This window comes from Chrysoperla carnea, chromosome 2 (assembly GCF_905475395.1).
Source record: "Chrysoperla carnea chromosome 2, inChrCarn1.1, whole genome shotgun sequence".
Lineage (NCBI taxonomy): Eukaryota > Metazoa > Arthropoda > Insecta > Neuroptera > Chrysopidae > Chrysoperla > Chrysoperla carnea.
In genome coordinates this window covers 16,964,216-16,983,429 of record NC_058338.1, presented here as the reverse complement: position 1 = coordinate 16,983,429, position 19,214 = coordinate 16,964,216, and the positions used below count along the sequence as shown (strand labels likewise).

The 19,214-nt window shown below is 28.5% G+C and overlaps 1 protein-coding gene across 2 annotated transcripts; it reads right to left on the bottom strand.

Moving 5' to 3' along the window:
- Positions 1 to 15,484: 15,484 nt before the first annotated feature.
- LOC123293968 (cytochrome P450 4C1-like) lies at positions 15,485 to 18,471 on the bottom strand. 2 transcript variants are annotated; one of them, XM_044874986.1, is made up of 10 exons: positions 18,286 to 18,471; positions 17,906 to 18,015; positions 17,737 to 17,827; positions 17,133 to 17,315; positions 16,988 to 17,057; positions 16,384 to 16,681; positions 16,226 to 16,294; positions 15,981 to 16,152; positions 15,742 to 15,921; positions 15,485 to 15,677 (listed from the first exon to the last, which is right to left on the bottom strand). In XM_044874986.1, the coding sequence occupies exons 1-10, from the start codon at positions 18,458 to 18,460 to the stop codon at positions 15,517 to 15,519; spliced, it is 1,509 nt and encodes a 502-aa protein (XP_044730921.1). In that variant the 5' UTR covers positions 18,461 to 18,471; the 3' UTR covers positions 15,485 to 15,516. The 2 variants fall into 2 exon arrangements, with proteins under 2 accessions (XP_044730921.1, XP_044730922.1); XM_044874987.1 differs by lacking the exon at positions 18,286 to 18,471 and having other exon boundaries at positions 17,893 to 18,014.
- Between the last annotated feature and the right edge of the window lie 743 nt (positions 18,472 to 19,214).

The window sequence follows — 19,214 nt, the reverse complement described above, 5'->3', positions numbered from 1 at the left end:
AGTCGTAATTCTCAGTAAGTCAGAAAAAGGTGTCATCCTCTTCCACTGAGCCCCTGGTATCGGCGGTATCTCGAATTATGTAGTAACTTGAACAAAATATAATTTACCTACGAGGTTTTGTTAGTGCATATTTATACTCTGTACCTCGAATTTGAAAAAGCAGACTGCTTAAGTCGTAGTTAGTAAAATATAATCGCACATTTCTGAGTCGATTTAGCAATTAAAGCCTCTTAATGTCGAAATTCTTGTTCAGTCAAAAACTGATTTAGTCGAAATTTTTTTCATTTTCCATAAGGTTCGAGTTATTGAAGTTTCACTGTACTAGATTAAAATCGTGATTATTTAGATTAAATACTAGATTAAAAACATATCGTAATGCCGTTGCAATAAACTAATAGTTACCTCACCCCTTCTTCAGTTGTAACGAGTGGAAAATTTACATCAACTTTCATTATTTTCAGGGAAAAATACTACTAATTATCATATTGAAACACTTTTTATGTTCTTATCTATGAGTTACATACTGCAATAGTGAAATGAAGTAATGTGAGTTTGTCACGCTCATCTACATACATATATTTATGTTAAACATTTCAAAAGGAAATATTCGAAAAATGCTATTTAAAGGGAAAATATCAAGAAATGCAACTATCACTGTTGGATACATCCGTTATGATTCTATAAACATTCTAAATAACATGTTGTTCGATCCTTTTCTAACCGATTGTTATTTATACACGTACTAGCTTCTAACTGTCTTCTAAAACATTTCTATCATTCTTTTCTTTCCAATATTTCACTATAAGAAGGAAAAATAACTTGTTAAATTTTAAAAAATACAAGTAATGCAGCTTTTGCATGTAGCTATTATTGGTAATTTAAAAAGAGAGAAGGAAATAGAACATGAAAGAATGATCAATAATTCATATATTAGGGTCCGATGCTACTTATTATTAAAAATTTATTATTTATCATGCTTTGATTTTATGATCAAATCTATATAAATCGAAATCAAACTCAGAATAATCGAAAATTTTCTGGAATAAATGATAGGCTAAGCACAATTAAGCCACACACTAATTTTAAGAGGTGTATTGGAATTGCTATTTAGCTAATTATCAGCTAATAGAATATTAAATGGCAGTTAACTCGATCTCTTATATAAAAAGTGAAAATAAACAATTGACTAAGTTAATTGTTCAAGTACCATATATAGACAGTGTAGATTACATTGGCAAATTACAAATACATACATGTCACACATTCACATACAACTGATACTCCCGTAATATACCTATTATACATTTTGCGCCTAATTTGCGCTCTCACGGGTAAACAGTGATGTTTACGAAAAATATTTCAAACAAAAGTTGTTTATTTTTTATGTTTAAACATTTTTTACATTTAAACTTTTGTTCTATCTCTAACGGTTTACAAGATGGGACCTACAGACCCAAGACGCAATTCAGCTTGATATCTTTTTTCGTTTTTGAGCTATCCTGTTGACAGACAGACGGACAGACTACCAAAAAGGGACTAATTAGGTGATTTTATGAACACCTATACCAAAATTTTAATCGTTGGATCAATATTTTTAGAGTTACAAACTTGGGATTAAACTTAGTATACTTTGATATATTTTATATTCATGGTATAAAAATATATAGTGAGTAACAAATTTTTAAAGTTTTTTTTTTTTCATTAGAAAATACTATTTTTTTCAATTAACATTTACTCACTCATTATTTTATGTAAAAGAGAAGCATACAATTTTCGCAACAACATAAAATTTTCGCTCATTAGTGTAATAATTTTCATCATTACTAAAAGAAAAATATGAAAATTTTTTCTTTTAAAACATAACAAATAATTAACAGTTCATATTTTTTGTATCTTTTGTAAATAAATGTTGATATCAAAAATGTTTTTAGGCTTTTTTCTTTACAACAAATACAGTAAACTCTAAATTTCGTATTTATAATTTTCATTAATGAATTGTTTTCCTCTTTTGTTCTGCTTTAAGTAAGTTTTAAAACATGTTTTATGTCGATTGTCGGTTTTAATTATAAAATAAAAGAATTATTATTTAGTACTAGCTTAATACCCGCCCGCTTCACTGGGCTTTAAATTAAAACCCCCCGCTTTATACCCTCCACATCTCTTGATCTCATTTATCCCTCTTCCAAAACACTTGAACGGATTGTTTTATGCAGGTAAAGGATATGCACAGTTTTCAAGTTTTTATATTGTAAAATAGTCATAATTCATTGAGTATATTAGAAAAGGTGGCTATGAATTGTTTGACATTTACTTTTTTAAATTTTTATAGAAATCTTTAATTTATGGTTCAAAATGATTATCATGGATTCCGATCTGTTCCCATCTATGATCATCATTTTGAACCACAAATTAAAGATTTCTGTAAAAGTTTAAAATAGTAAATATCAGATAAAATTTTTTTTTTTAAATATATCTTTATAAATTATAGCTCATGTGTTATTCTGATCTATGAGCTATATTGCTGTACAATTTCATTAAAAACCGTTCGCTAGTTTTTGCGTAAAAGCGTAACAAACAAACAAACAAACATCCTTACTTTCACATTTATAATATAAAGGATAGGGATTAAATCCAACTTTTAAAGTTCGGCTTTTTAGTTTCTTGGTAGTAAATTAGGTGTGGGCAGAAAAACATAGTGTTATTATTAGGAGAAAAGATAATCTGTATCGTCCCAAATAAATGATCCCCAATATTTTTATTGTAAATTTAATAATTTTTTAACATTATTAAAAAATACAAATCTAACCACGCCACAAAGCAATGAGATGATTGACAAACCATTTACTGCTCATGTTACGATTCAGATTATTATTTAAAACTTAATGAACTGTTCATTTAAGAACATTTTCAAAAAATTAATCATTAAATTTATATGTTTTTGGATTAACAGATAAAACTTTTAAATCATAAATCGAGTTAGTTAATGATTCGTTGGTTGTACGTAATCGTAAAGCATATTCATATGTTTGAAATAAATAATATTTAGCAAAATGGAAATGAAAATTCTATGTATATTTAATAAGTAGGTAATATTACTTAGTAATTATATAATCGTTTTAAATAATTTAATGATAATCACGTATTCACGAATTCAAATACGCATAAATTTTTAGAGTATTAGTAGATATAGAGAGGAAGCTTTATAACAAATGTTGTAAATTATTTAATATTTATTATATCGCGTTAATTACAATATTTTAATACCATACTGCAATATTTTAAACTTATATACGACAGATCATCCGATTTTAATAAACAATTTAATATTTTTAGCTCTTACTACTTATACACTATGCTCCAAAAGTCCTTAATACACCCCTTTAATGAGAAATATGTTTTAGGTTAAAGAATATAAAATAAAGTTTCCGACGCAAAAAGAGGGGTGTTATGTGTGTGTTTCTGTCTGTCTGTGGCATCGTATCGCCTTAACGGATAAATCAATTTTCATTTTGTTTGTTTATTTAAAAGATAATTTATTTGAGAGGGTTTTTTTTTGATTCAAGAAAATCGATTCAGTTTGGAAGACTTTCAAAGAAAAAACCGCATTATCGGGGGTTTTTTAAATTTTATCAGAAATTGCTTATATAGATAGGTACTTTATGAAGAACACCTTTCGAATTGAAAGTGCTAATAGTCTGTAAGATTCAAAGTCAATTTAAAGCCTTTTTACCCGACAACGCAAAGCAGTGGTAATGTGTTTATCGTAGGGCGATTTTGATGATTGAGACGTCAAGTCTTAACTTTGTCAGTGCTACTGATGATAATGCTGCTGAAACTTGCCAGTGCTACTGAAGGCAATAATGAAAACTCACTATGCCGACCATCAGATGCAATGCCAAGTGAGGCCACCAGACGCAATGTGAATTATGTCAAGTAGGGTATCATTGAGTTAAATATAAACTGAAAAGAAACAAACAAGCCTAGCAGTTTATATAGGGACTTTAACAGTCGGGACTCGGGACATTATTGGGAATATTTGAGTCGGTGTAGGTTTTAATGGGTCCCGGCTGTTAAAGTCGCTATGTAAACTGCTGAACTTGTTTGTTTCTTTTCAGTTTATATTTAACTCAGTCGGGTTTTTGATTTTTCAAATAAGTTTTTTTTTTATATTAAAAATAATATTAAAAAAAGTAATTTATTTTAACTACAAATACCTAGAGTGTTTTCATGTTTTTTTAGTTTTTTAAACTATTATTTATTTTCTACTAGAGAATTAATTAAATAAAATATGGTTACATAACAATTATATTATTCTAAGTCTTCTATTAGTCAATAGTATCTTGTTCAACGAATGTTATCAACTCTACGTGATATATACAATAGATACAGCACGTATACGTACTTAAGGTTTAGTCTCACCGTCGATAACTTTATTTCTTTGTTAAAATCGGATAAATTCATCAAAGCGTAATACAAACAAGTTTATTTATTTATTTTAAGTAATATTAAAATGTTTTACATAAACAGTTAAGTAGATACTAAGTAGTACACTTATTGTAGGTATTGTATTTTAGTTTAAGTACTAACTTAAATTTAAGTACCAATCTATGTCAGCATACCTAATGTTGTTATACCTATCATTTGAATATTTCTTTGTATAGAAAAACTTTCTTAAAATAATTATCCCTATATATTATAAATGTGAAAGTAAAGATGTTTGTTTGTTTGTTTGTTACGCTTTCACGCAAAAACTACCGAATGGATTTTAATGAAACTGTACAGCAATATAGCTCATACATCAGAATAACATATAAGTTTAATTTTATATTTAAGATACATTAAAGAAAAAAAAATTTAATTTAATCTGACATTTACTAATGTAATACTACAATAAACATGTTGGGATAAAAGCTCGACAACCTCAAATTTTTTACAAAAGGTTCAGTATAAAAGCTTGAGTTCAAGAAAATATTATACCAACTGAAAATATCGCTCACTCAGCCCTGTTAGTTGGAAGGTAGAAGCAAGCTTTCGTTTCTTTCCCTTAAAGTTAGCCCTTTATCTTGAACCGTTTGGAAGCAGTACTTACACTGTTAGTAAATGTTACTACAATGTTTCAAAATAATTATTATCAAGTATAGGTAAGTCTGAGTAAGTATATCTAAATACCATGTTATTAAAACGTTCATATAGATTTAAATAGACTTAACATAGAATATTAATATAATAACATGCATTAACTATCAATTTATAAACTATACTAGCTGTGAACTACCCGCTTTGCTGGGCAACATCCCCACTTGCACCCCTCCCTCCACATTTCCTTGCGTGGGATAACAGTTTTGTAATGTACACGTCATGCTCTTTTATTTGATACCCCACTTAGGTATATTTGTAAATATTCGATAATTCCTTCCCACTTTCTCGCTACACCTTTCTACCCTCCGAAGGTTAAAAGTAGATAAAAACAATAGATCTTTGAAGCTGGTTGTATATCGTGTCAATATTTTATCTTAATCGATGCACAATTTTTTTATTTTTTGAAGCATATCCCTTTCAACCCCTATTTCAACCCCTTACTCTAGTATAATATGGATGTATTATACATAAAAACCTTCCTCTTGAATCACTCTATCTATTAAAAAAAATCAAAATCCGTTGCGTAGACAACCTTGTTGGAATGATGTAGAAATAGGAGCTTTTATTACAATTTTGTTATATGGGAAATAGTATTGAATTCAATTATAAAATATATCAACTTAAATTCATTTTTAATGACTCAACTCATGAGTTAGTCTGCGTGTACGCATTTGTTTTTGTCTTTTCAGAGCAGTTTTCTGTTGAGTGATCTCGATCATAATACGTGAGATATAGACACGCATGCAAAACTTGTAAATCTATTGACAATATTTTTTCCGAAATAAAATCGTCGTTTGATTCAAAAAGGGGTTATTAGGAAAGTTTTCCGGGAGTTTGGAAAATGGGTGATTTTATAGATTTATAGGTCTCTTTCCGATTTTCCACTTTTCCTGATCTCGTAAACTCGCCAAACTGATTTTCGACTCAAATATGGCGATGTAAGCAGCAAAGATACGAGGTGACAAAATGAAAATTCGAAAAGATCATTTCAAAATCTATACTATTTTTAAAACTCCCGGAAAACTTTTCAAGTAAAACTACCAGATGACTTTACTTACGACTTTTTGTTGAAGGCAAAAGAATTGACTAAAAACAACGAAATTTATTTTTATACCACCATCACGTTTAGTTTCATTTACATTTTTATAATCGTATAGAGGTCAGTTTATTGAAAAATTAATTAAATCGAAACTTTCTACCTTCGACCTATTATGTACCATAAGGGTAACTGTTTTTATTTGTTAAATTACTAACGAATATATAAAACTGACAAAAGCTATGTATCGTGAAACAAATTAAGGTGCGTGATAGATACATTTAAATAAAACATTAGAGAATAAGCAAACAAGATTTAAAAAAAATATATTATTTATAAATTCAAATCTTTAAATACCTTTTTATAATAAATATTTTAAAAGCATAATCAAGTTACATTTATTTACTTATCATTATTTGCTTATTTCATACAAAAATATACACACTTATTATATTAGGCACTAAAAAAAATTTATCATTTACACTTTATAAGATGAGTACCTATTTTACATTTCAGTCCATTTTCAATTTTTCATATCCAAATGGTAAAAACACATGAAGGACTGAGTACCAATCCTCTGCAAATCTCCAGACAGTTATGTAATTAAATTAAATTACATTATACTTTCTATTCATGTAAATAAGAGATGGAAATTTTTGTTTACATGTTTCGCGGAGTACACAATAGTAAAAGTCGGTGTAACTGGAGACGACAAAATATTCCAGTGGATATAAGCTTTAAAAGGTATAATATTTTGCTACAGTCAACCTTCTGAAAAAAGTCATTTGTTTGCTATTCTAACATCTATGTTGTTTCATGTGCGCAAGATAAATAAAAAAGAAACTTGTGAAAGATCCATTTTATTAACTCGCTGATCAAGTGAATTCAACTAAGTTGACCTCCTCCAAATGTTTCCTTGTTTTTTTTTTTAAATCCTTTTAATATACTGTGACCAGCTTTTGCTACTGAAGGGATAAGATTCTTCCTGGTTTTTTAGATCAATATATACAGTTCAAATTATGGAACTATTGAGAGTAAAATTATGATCACAGCTCTGAATTTTTTTGCCATACTTCCAAAAATTTGCCGGTATTTCGGTAGTATCTTTGCTATTTGGAAAAGTATGGAAGTATGGTTTTTATTAATGACAAGGCCTTATAACGGGTTGCCATACTGTAACAATTGATCCGGAAATTGTATATCAGTGTCCTTCAAAACAAATTACGCTTATAAATCATTGAATAAAAGTTCTTCTTTTTGGATTGAAAAAATTTTTACGAGAGAGTTTCATATTTAAGATTATTGAAAGTGACTGAAGAAAAAAACATTTCAATATACTTTCAAAATTAGCTGTTTAAATTTAATGGAAACAAGTGAAAACAAACAATTGACTGAGTAAATTGTTGAAATACCATATACAGATACTGTTCATTACTCTATAACACATACATACATGTCACACAAACATAACTGATATTCCCTTATAATACATACTATACAACTTGCGTCCTCATGGGTAAACAGTGATATTTACGAAAAAATGTTTTAAACAAAAGTTGTTTATTTTTTTATAATATTTTTTACATTTAAACTTTTGTTCTATCTCTAACGGTTTACAAGATGATTGACCTATGTTGCTCATTTACGAACTCGACCTCACTTTTTACGTCCTGAGTACGCTAAAAAAATCAGCTTGATATTATTTTTCGAGTTATCGTGTTGACAGACGGGCAACCGAAAATGGACCAATTAGGTGATTTTATGAACACCTATACTAAAATTTTGTTCGTAGCATCAATATTTTTAAGATTTTTAAGCCTTACAAACTTAGGACCAAACTTAGTATACCTTGATATATTTCATATACATGGTATAATAAAATTTACGTCATTTTATCCCATTTACGTCATTCTAGTCAAATGTAAAATAAGTTTACTTTCTTCAATGAATATTAAATATTTGAACTCTTTCTTTACATGACTATAGTAGCTTGGTACAGTTATTGTAAGCATATTGTTGGTGCGTAAAACTAAAATAAATGTTTTTTAACATAATTAATTGTTTTATTCATCAACTGTTAACATAACATAACATTTATTTTAATAATTCATTTCCATTATATTTTGATATGTACTTAACCGTTGGTAGTATATAAAGATGTTTATGAATGTATGATCCATTTATTTAAATGTTTTACCTCTTTAAACGACTTACTACTTGTGTGTAATATATTTGAACAAGTGAAATTTAAAAAATTTAAAAAACCCCCGACAAATGCGATTTATTCCTTGTAAACCGATTTTTGGAAACTTTGCTAAAAATGTTCTCAATCAAGGTGGTTCGACCGTTTAGGGGCTACGATGTCACTGAGAAACACACAGACAAGCAGATTAACACTTTAAATATATAACACTCCTTCTTAAATCATTATCAAAGTGACGGTCAAGGACATCAGATGAGATAAAAAAGATACATAGAGGGCTATCATTTTTTGGGACAAATTTTTGGAAATATTTTTATTGAAATTGAAATATGTGAGGTTAGTTTGTTCTTTTGAATTATTGTTTTGAATTACTTAATTATTTTACCATTTCACTTTTCAAATTGAATTGAATTGAGCCAAGTTTATTTGACCATTCATTTCCATAGTAATTATTTATATGTTAAAATTATAAATCATGCTTCTTCCAGAATAAATCGATTTTGAAGATCTTCGCCAATTTCCTAGTTTTTTCGAGAACGGAACTCTAAGCTCGCACTTGAAACATAGCTAAGTCAGTTTTTCACTTATTACGCAGGTAGTACAACTTTTTGTGCTTGCGAAACATAGTTTCACACTCACCTACGGGCTTCATATAACATACCAAAAAAACAGCTTTACTTATATCGCATTTTGCGATTTTAGTTGATTTTTTGTAAGATTTTACTGGCGTGTATAGTAAATGAATTCATACCATTTGTAAAGATACAAAATTATATCACTAAAAAAACAACATACCTGTGCGTGGGAATTATTGTTTAGAGAATGTTAATAATCTTAATCTTATAATCTTTAACATACATAAATTATTATTTATCGATGGAAAGAGAATAATAATAAATTTGTATGCATTATAGTTCTAGTGCAGGTGCCAGAGAGCTTTGAGTATGCAAAATTTGACCCCTACTATAAGCTGATTTTTTTTTCAACTAACCCGTTTTGAAAAAAACGATTATCACATTGAAAGGATTTTTTTCTTCACTCCTTTCCGCATAAAAATTGCGGAAAGTGTAAAAAATGTAAAAAAGAGTAAAATCTATTGATCAGGAAAATGTTTGGAAGAATATTTTGCTGTTTAAAAGTACGAATAAATTTTTAACAGTGAAAGTTTGTATTTACCCCTTGCGCGTACTTTTACGAGTATCTCAGTTACTTATACTCGAAAAATCTTTGCAAATATCGAATTCAAAAAGTGTAGATGTTGTTTTTTAAACTTTCACGCTCAATTTTTCTTTACTTTATCTAAAAGTAAACATGGAAAAAAAATTAACGATTAATGCTTTTATGGTAAGAAATATGATTCCCCCAACGCTGTTAAGCTAAGAACAACTATTGCAAGATCAGGATTCACTGGTTTTATGGTTCACGGTCTCAGTTGCAAGAATCAAAGCCTCCTCTGACGCATTGAGCTCCTCCTAGCTCCTGATCTATTAGAGAGAGGCATTGTTGTTTGTTTACGTCTGCAAACATAAACTTTATCTCGACAACAAACAAACAAAACAATTTACCAAACCGTTCCTTTGGCTTTCTTTACTCAATGTGTAACATCTTACATACACTAAGAAACTATATCAGATTTATGTTTTATTTTTTAAGAAGAAAATTTTCGAAGAAAATTACTTACATACTGCTGTAATTAGTTTGTATTTACTAACGACTAGCAAGGTAGTGGATTCGGGGTAACTTATTATGTGTGCAACCAAGTAGAAAATAATGAACTTTATTACGTATGTTTCAAGGATGATTTTACTAAACTTAAATCGCTAACTCGAACTTCAAAATTGTACCATTTATGCAATAGCATTTTTGTTGTTAGAAATAGCTGAATTACCCAGTATGGGTGGATTGATATCGCCCGTCATTATCCGGAAATATATTGAATTCATATTCGAAAAGGATACCTATTCAAGTGCACATGCAACCGGCAACAGTAGAAACGTACTTCAATAGTACTTAGTGCTCTGCGAAAGTCAGTGATAGGTAGTTTTTCCACTGAAACATTAAATAGAAGTCGCAACATTTAAATTCCGTAAATGGCGGCATGTCTCAAGAAGTATCGGGGTTTTAAGGCTGAGAATGACGGGCGGGGGCTCAACGCAAATGTTTAAAATATAAATTTTGTATAAATATTTTGGGATATTTGAAAAGTATATCATATGCTACCAAAAAATTTGCAACAACGAGCTAAGTTTATTTTTAAGCATGATTTTCAGGATCATAACTCGTACAAATAAAGACCGCTCTATTACAACAACCTAAAGTAAAACAATATTAAGTTAACAATCTAAATTTAACATTAACATTGATTACATAATATTACAATGTGTATGAACGTTCATGTATGTCATCCTACTTTTATAAACAAACAATTCCCCAGGTGTTTTCAAGACTGGCTCATTTTATATCTCACTCTGATTTATAATCAGTTTAAATGATTATTCTATCTGTGTTTCCGTATAATAATAAATGTTAATTTAATATTCAAATGTATTTCACAGATGAAAATGCATTTAAAATAAGATGTATGGAAATGGATAGGTTACTCATGCGTGAAGGGCTACTCAAATTAACACATGCTTGGGTATCTTACCTGTTTTCAAGTAATCTTCTTCTCAAAAACATTAGATCGTTATTTTTATACAGAAATTTAATATGTTGTTATAAGATTAGTTAAATGATCATTTTTTTGACGAATACTTTATTTAAATCGCTTGCCTAGGATTTCTAGTTTTTAGAGCAACTTTATTTTAAATTTATTTTGTATTATTGTCACAGGTTTTCTTTACATATTGCTTAAACGGTTGCTGACAAAAACCTTCCTAAGGTTTTAAAACCATAGAAAAGGTAAAAGTACTTTGAAATTCTAGAATTTTTGGCATTTCTTTGATATTTTTGAGGAATTTGAATGAAAATACACATTTTCTTATTATTTATTAATAGAAAAATATAAACAAATCAATTTTATGCAAATATTTTTAAAAGTGTATATTAAACGCCATCAGTGAATAATAATCAGAAACTACCAATGATCTGAACCCATAATTGTACAGATTTAATTATTATTACATAGATGTCGTTTTTTTGTTACACAATATTTTGTTACCATAGAGATAATATGTATTTGTTACACAAAAGAATGTAACGAAAAATGAGTCAAACCATCGAATGTTCCGATTACCGAGATTATAGTGCTCTTATAATATGAATGTTGGATTTTCTTTATTATTTATTTAAATATATTTTTCCCACATATTTCAATACCAAATTTTCGTTACTCGATACCACAAAGGTTTTTATTAATAAAAATAAAATGGAAAACTTATATTTTCCGATAAAATATAAAAAGAATAAAATAAAATAAAAACATTTAATCTATATCAGTTTCTGTTTTACTCATATAAGAATAGAGGTATGTCTAGGAGCTGACATATATTTTTATGTAAAAATCTTAACCATTTAATGGTCAGAAAGTTCAATATTTGTGAAAAGACAATACTTTTGTTTTGTGCACAGTTAGTTGAAGGATACAGCATTTTCAAGATGTTGGGCCAAGCAAAAATTTCAATTTTAACAGTTTCCCTTTAAATTTTTTTAAGGAATTATCCATACATATTCTTACGTTTCAAAGTCAGGTAATTTGTTAACACAATTTTAGCACTGTGTGTCCCGACGTGTGTTTGTACCATCGTACATATTTCTTCGTTTATGATTTCTGGTAAATAAAAGCTGTTTATGACCTCGTACTTGCAATAATAGTTGCATAATTACATAAAAATGTGCTGAAATAAATGACAAAATATGTTCGTATACTTAAATTTTTTTGAAAACTAGAAATTTGGATACTTATTTCACTTATAGAAAATAAATTCAACAAAAATTTGTCGTCTGACCATTTTTTCTGTAAAGCTAATACTTATAGAAATATTAAAACTATAATTGAAATATATGAATTTGTGTAAATATGAAAAGGATGTTGTTAATGCAGGGTTTTGACCCCAAAATTTCTAAGTAAAGCGCGTGTTCAGCCTAGAAGATATACATCTTTTGTTTAAGGCTATTTTGCAAAGATATTATTTCATCAGAAGTTTATGGTGTGAATCATAAGGGCCACACTCACAAGAACATTTTGTTTACTAATGATTTTGAACCGAAAAGTATGAGTTTAAATTAAAATACCTGTTTGACCGTTGTATAAAGAGTTCGGAAAAAAATGATTTTATTTATCTCCTTCCACCAACCCAAGGCCATCATCTACAAAACGCCAAATTTTTCAGCCAAGTGTACAGGAAACGAGTATTCTCTTAACACCAACTATCAACATACTAACCACCAGACGGTACAGATTTTTTCATAAAAATCCAAGTCAGCTCAAACATTGTAGATAGTATAAAGGTAACATAGAGAGTATTCATTACGAAAGTAATACAAAACTCAATTAGTAATGACTTTCATAATTAATTAAAAGATATCTTTCTACCTTCAACCTTCTCTCTGTATAGAACTAGAAATAAGGTCTCTTCACTCTCTATTACTTACCTATATTTTATTTGACAAGTGATACCATTTGATATCATTCTAAGAACTAGAGAACACTCATTATATTCAATTGATTGATATAAATAAATCTTATTGTTCTTTTTTAATGTTCAGCTATAAATAAATTTTTTTTTATTTTATTATGTAATATCTTTTATTTGCGTCTTCGTTCGTGTATGGGTGTGTTACCAGAGGTGATCTTAGTAATTCAGGATTATATATAAAGAAAAGTCATTAAAAACTTTCTTGTGAACTGTTACAAAAGGTTTGGTGGTCTTGAAAAATTTATAAAGCTTTGCTATAACTATTAGTAATGTTTTACATATTTACTTTTAAGTTTGTAAAGAAAGTTTATAATGTGCAATCTGAATAAATTTTGGGGTGTACCCCAAAGGGGTAAGGGGTACGTACTCAGTAAATAAGGTAATTTTGACCCAAAAAGTGCAAAAATCTTTATTTTAATGATTTTAACTAAAAATCTAACTTCATGAGTAGATTTCAATGCATACATAAGCACAATATAAATAAAATTCTCTTAAAAACGACATTTTTATATTTTTTTTATTTCATTATACGCCCATGATATTATATTTATTATTTGATCACTTTCATCTACTTTTCTAAAATATACAGGATGGAACATTTTAATCTTTTATGGCTAGAAGCTCGTTTTGCAGTTCCAAAAATAACTTCAACAAGAGCTGTAAAGTTTGATGGCAGACATCTTTTTCTGACATCAGTTTGGACCCAGATTTCTGGGTACCTTTAAAATAGTCAATTCTTTATGGTTTTCTTATAAAAGGAACGTTTATGCGCCTATCAGCCTATATATATTAAGAATTATTAAATTTTAAGGATAAAAAATAAAAATAATCATAAAATAATAATAAATATACACATGTATAGGGGAAAATATTTTATATATTTCCTTTAACATTCATTTTGTTGGTTCATTTACATCAAAGAAAACTTTATTTTGATATATGTTCAATAGAAAATTGATATGTTTACAGGGTATGCCATGTAGTGTTAACATTTTCAGTATACTTTGTATGTATTTAACGTTGTTTAAATAAAAAATAATACTGTTAATGCTATTGAAAACAACTGTTTGAAAATCTTATATTCGTTGTGTGCGTAGTCATGGTAGGGACAATAAAATCGATGCCAGCGCTTCCAGTGAAAATTTTGGCGATAAAGGACGCTGTCATGACTAATTTGCAATTCTTCACATGTTAATGTTATGGAAACTGTCAAATTAAAATTATTGAAAAACACTAATTAATTAAACTTAATGCATTGAAAATTGTGAAAATAAGAAATCAAATTGTACAAATATTATTTTTTAAATGTAAATTATCATAATTATTTATTTAAATTTGTAAGACAATAATATTAAATTTTCAATGTAAGTGATAAATGCAATCCATACAATTATATATGCATCCATACAATTCTATAATTAAAGTAGTGTATCGTTACCATGAAAACGCCTCCAATAAAACTCACGCACGGTGCAAATAGGCTAAAAGATATTTTATATTTGAATAAAAATTTTGCATGTTTTATGTTTTGAACTAAGTATATATTTTGCATTTTCTTAAATTCATAAAACTTGCATTGCATTTGTACCTACAGTTAACTTTTAATCACGATTTTACTTTTTAAATCAAACTAAATAAAAAACCTTTTATTATCATCATATTATAAGAAAATTTAAAACATCGTACTATTTTAAAATAGCTGATTGTGGATCAAAAACATATTCAAATAATAAATCTTTAAAACGAGCTGGTTAGTAAATAGTTTTAGCGGTAAGATACCGCTCTTGCAATTTTTAAACCATTATTTTAAAAAAACGGTGATATATACTTTTTAGTTTATCGAAGAAAATATATCAAAAGGATTCTAATGCTCTCGTTAAGAACCGATATAAAATGTAACTTATTGGTTCGAAATAAAGAAAATTTTTTAATAAATAGTTTTGAGAATCCCACGATAGGTACACGGTGTTGAGTTACGATAGTAAGTGACAGTAGTTTGTGTGAATGATGATTCCCTAAGGATGTCTAAATGTTGTTTGTTTACAGAACAACAAATAAAAACAAACAAAAAAACATTTTCGAGTTCTTCTTCTTTTTCTTCTTAGCATGTTTATTCTTTTTTAGCCATATTTTGGTTTGAAATGCTGTATAATGTTAGTAATATCTGCATTTTATTATTACAAGTGGTACTAATAGCCTTGGAAAACAGTTTCCTGCGCTATTATTTTTTACATCAACGATATATATTATATTAAAACATGTATAATATTGGATGGATTTTCTTATTTTTGAAACATTCTGGAAAATTGCTTACCCCTTGTGCCTCTCCACTATATTTGCAAGTGAAAAATAAGGGCAGAGAAATAAGTATTCATCCAAAGAACTATTGCACTAGAATTGCAAAATTTTTTGGATATTATCATATTTGCGTGAGATGTAGGAAATGGAAACGATAAATGATTGAAAATATTGATTTTAAGCATTTTATTTCTTTTGAACATTCAGAACCTTTTACGAAATCTAACTTCAATCGGTTTACTTGTACGTAAAACCATATCAGCTCGCAATATAATTGAGTCCGGAGTATCAACAGGTTCCAAAATAAATTCTCTAATCAATTTCGAAGTAAATGATTTCATTTCTAACATTGCAAAACGTTGACCTACAAAAAACCGTTGAAAAAAAATTACTTCAATCGATTATTAAAAATCATCGATGAAAATTACCTATACAATTTCTGGGACCAGCACTAAATGGAATATATGCAAATGGATGACGATTTACACAATTATCGGGTGAAAATCGATCTGGATCAAATTTATTTGGATTTTTCCAAAATTTTGGATTTCGATGCAAATCATAAAGCATTATTCCTACATATATACCGGCTGGGATAACATAGTTTTCTATAACGTAAAATTACAATAAATAGTAAGAATATAATTTCTGTTCACATCTAACTTACTTTTTAATACAATATCTTCCTCTATAAGTCGTCCAATCATTGGAACTGGTGGATATAATCGTAATGATTCTTTTATACATCGCTCCAAATATTCCATATTTTGTAAATCATCATAAGTGGCTTTACGCTTGGAGTCGTTAAATATCGTTAATTGTTCTTCATATATTCGATTCTATTTGAATATAAATAAAACAGAGTATAATTAGATGAACATGCTTGCTTTGTATTCAATAAAATTTTATTACCTGTACATCTTGATGATTTGCCAACAACATTAGCAAGAAATTCAAACCTGTCGAAGTGGTATCATGTCCCTAAATAAGGAAACAAGAAAATATTAAGACCTTACCTAATTTTGAAGAAATAAAAAAAATTTCAGATATGATATTTTGATATATTATACCTCAAACATAAATGTATCAACTTCTTCTCGAATTCCCTCAAAATCAATGTCACCACCTCGTTTCATTTCATCAATTAATATATCCAACATGGGTTGTATTCGTTTGCCAGATGCTGAATGGAAAGGTTGGCTACCTTTATCACTCCAATTTGATAAGCGTTTATTAATTACGTTCAAAGTAAATTTATGCATTGCTGTTATTAACGAATCTTGTTCACGCTTTTCTGATGTAAAATGAAATGTCAATTCTGAATAAAACCATGGCCTTGAAAGACGATAAAATGCGAAAAAGCCAAATCTAAATTCAAAATAGAATCCCCAAAAATTAACTTTTTGTCCAAAACACTGACTACATATTTACAAATTGTAGCACAGCAAAGACAAGCTAATTTTTTTATTCAAGGTCTGGCCGTCATTAGCTCTCCCTGATAGTCAAACAAACTTTAATTATTTAATCTTAAATGCCCTCAAAAAGCTACAAGTTATCAAAGAAGGCCGAAATTTTGACAATGAAAATCAATGTTTTAAGTTTAGTTTAAAATTATTGAGAAATTTCCAATTACTGTCTAGGTCGAGATATAATTTCAAAAAACAATGAACTTACTTATCTAAAGCTTCCTTATATTGTTTAATATACGGATCTTCTATATTAACAGATATTCCCATTGTAGTCTCTAAAAATAAAATAAATTTTCCATTACTCCAAATTGAGCGTAAAAATGACCTCCCATATAAAAAAAGCAAATTACCACATAACGAACACAAAGTATGCTCAACAGCAAGATCAAGTGAATTCAAATCCTTATTGCAATTATTTTTAATAAAATTTGCAGATTTTTCACTATTTTCTTCAAAAATATTTACAAAATCTTTCAATATGTTAAAATGAAATGCTGGTGTTAAAATTTTTCTACGTGATTTCCATTTATTACCTGTACAGAAAAAAAATTCAATTTCAAATAATTTTCTAAAGCTAACATTTTCAAAAAAAGGAAATTGAACATAAGCGGTTGGTTAATGTGAGCCTTGAACTCTGAACATGTCTTCAAGATAGTAATACTGAAGCTAAATATACATAACTTAAATATTTGCGCTATTTTTCCACAAAAAAAGTTCTACGCATATAGCCAATAAATTAGATATGTCGAATTTTCTTATTTGCACTCTGTAAAAAAACTAATGGGATTTATGAGATAAACGGACAGGCAAACGGACAGCGGGATTAGTTATAAGGCTCTGTTGGTTGCCCTTCGGGTATGGAACCCTAAACAGTTAAAATAGTTATGCTCTTAAAAACAATATAACGTTGCTTTCGTCATTGACATAGAGTATCAAAGATCTTAATATACTTACCACAACTGAGTAGTAAACCATCTCCAAGCCATGGACGAGCAATGTTATAAACTTCATTTTTTTCTAAATGTTTTGTACTAGAAAGTACCATCTACAAAGGAGAAACGTATTGAAAATTTAAATAAACAAATTATCGCTTATTATTTAAAAATGTACCTATATATTTTACCTCAATGTCATCGGGTTCCAGAAATAAAACTGCACATCGGTTAAAACCCCACATTTTGTAAATTTCTGGATATAGTTCATTCATTTCACGCAATTTTTTCCATATATGCTCTGAAAAATTACTAATATTAATAAAAAAGACCTATCAGCAAAAACGAAAAAAAACTAAAATTTTTTGTAACTAATGCAATCAATTTTTCCCCATTATTTCAGAAAAACTCTGTTACGAATTACGCTTTTCGACTCGTCGTTTCGCTTCAATTTTCGCGAATTTTCGTAAAAACACACCGTATTCCACTTTTCTAAACAAACAAACACAAACTTTCACCTTCCTATAAACTAAATTAGTGAATAAAGTGTACTCTAAAATTATTTATTTACCCAAACTTCCGAGAAACGGTAAACAACATCCTAAAAACGGAATATTATATGGCCCTGGTATATGTTTAACACATTGATAAATATGATAATTCCAATGAACTCGATTTGCCCAGAAATATTTTATAATTAATAATAGAACAATTGTAATAGATAAAATTGTAACAATCGATGCCATCACGATTTTAATATTCAAAATATGTCAATGATATGTAAATAAAAACTATCTAAACTATGTTCTTTTATTAAAAATCTTATACAAGGACGATTTTTAATTAATTATTATTATTAAATCTAAATTATAGCACAGAAAAATAAGAAAATAATAAAGTAAATCTGCTTAAAAAATACAAGTGAAGTTTTTTCACCGGGATTATTTATTTGGATGTAAGAATTGATCTATGAAAAATTGCAATGGACTTTTTATAGATCATTTCTAACTTTTGTCAGTTAAATATTTCGAAAACTATTGCTTCTACGGAAATTTTGCTGAATCCTTATGGCCGGGGATGAATCTTAAATAAAGACATTATACCAACTGTTTTTGTACCATCTAGGCATATACATGTCTGTAGTATGACTGAATACATCCGTTTAGTAATACATCTAAGCGAGATGTATTATATACATGTATTAAACATTAGTTGGGAGACGCTTGGAGAGTGGAAGTTTTTTAGATAATTAATAATATTTGTATGCAACAAAACTCCCACTCTCTGCATGCATACAACAAAAGTCTTGTGTATCGTATCTGTAGCCCTACAATATATGTATATAATACATCTCGCTTAGATGCATTATTAAACGGATGTATTCAGTCATACTACAGACATGTATATGCCTAGATGGTATAAAAACAGTTGGTATATAAAGCCTAAACAAACTGCTTCTGACTGCAACACTTGCTCTTGAATGCTTATTGAAAATAATTT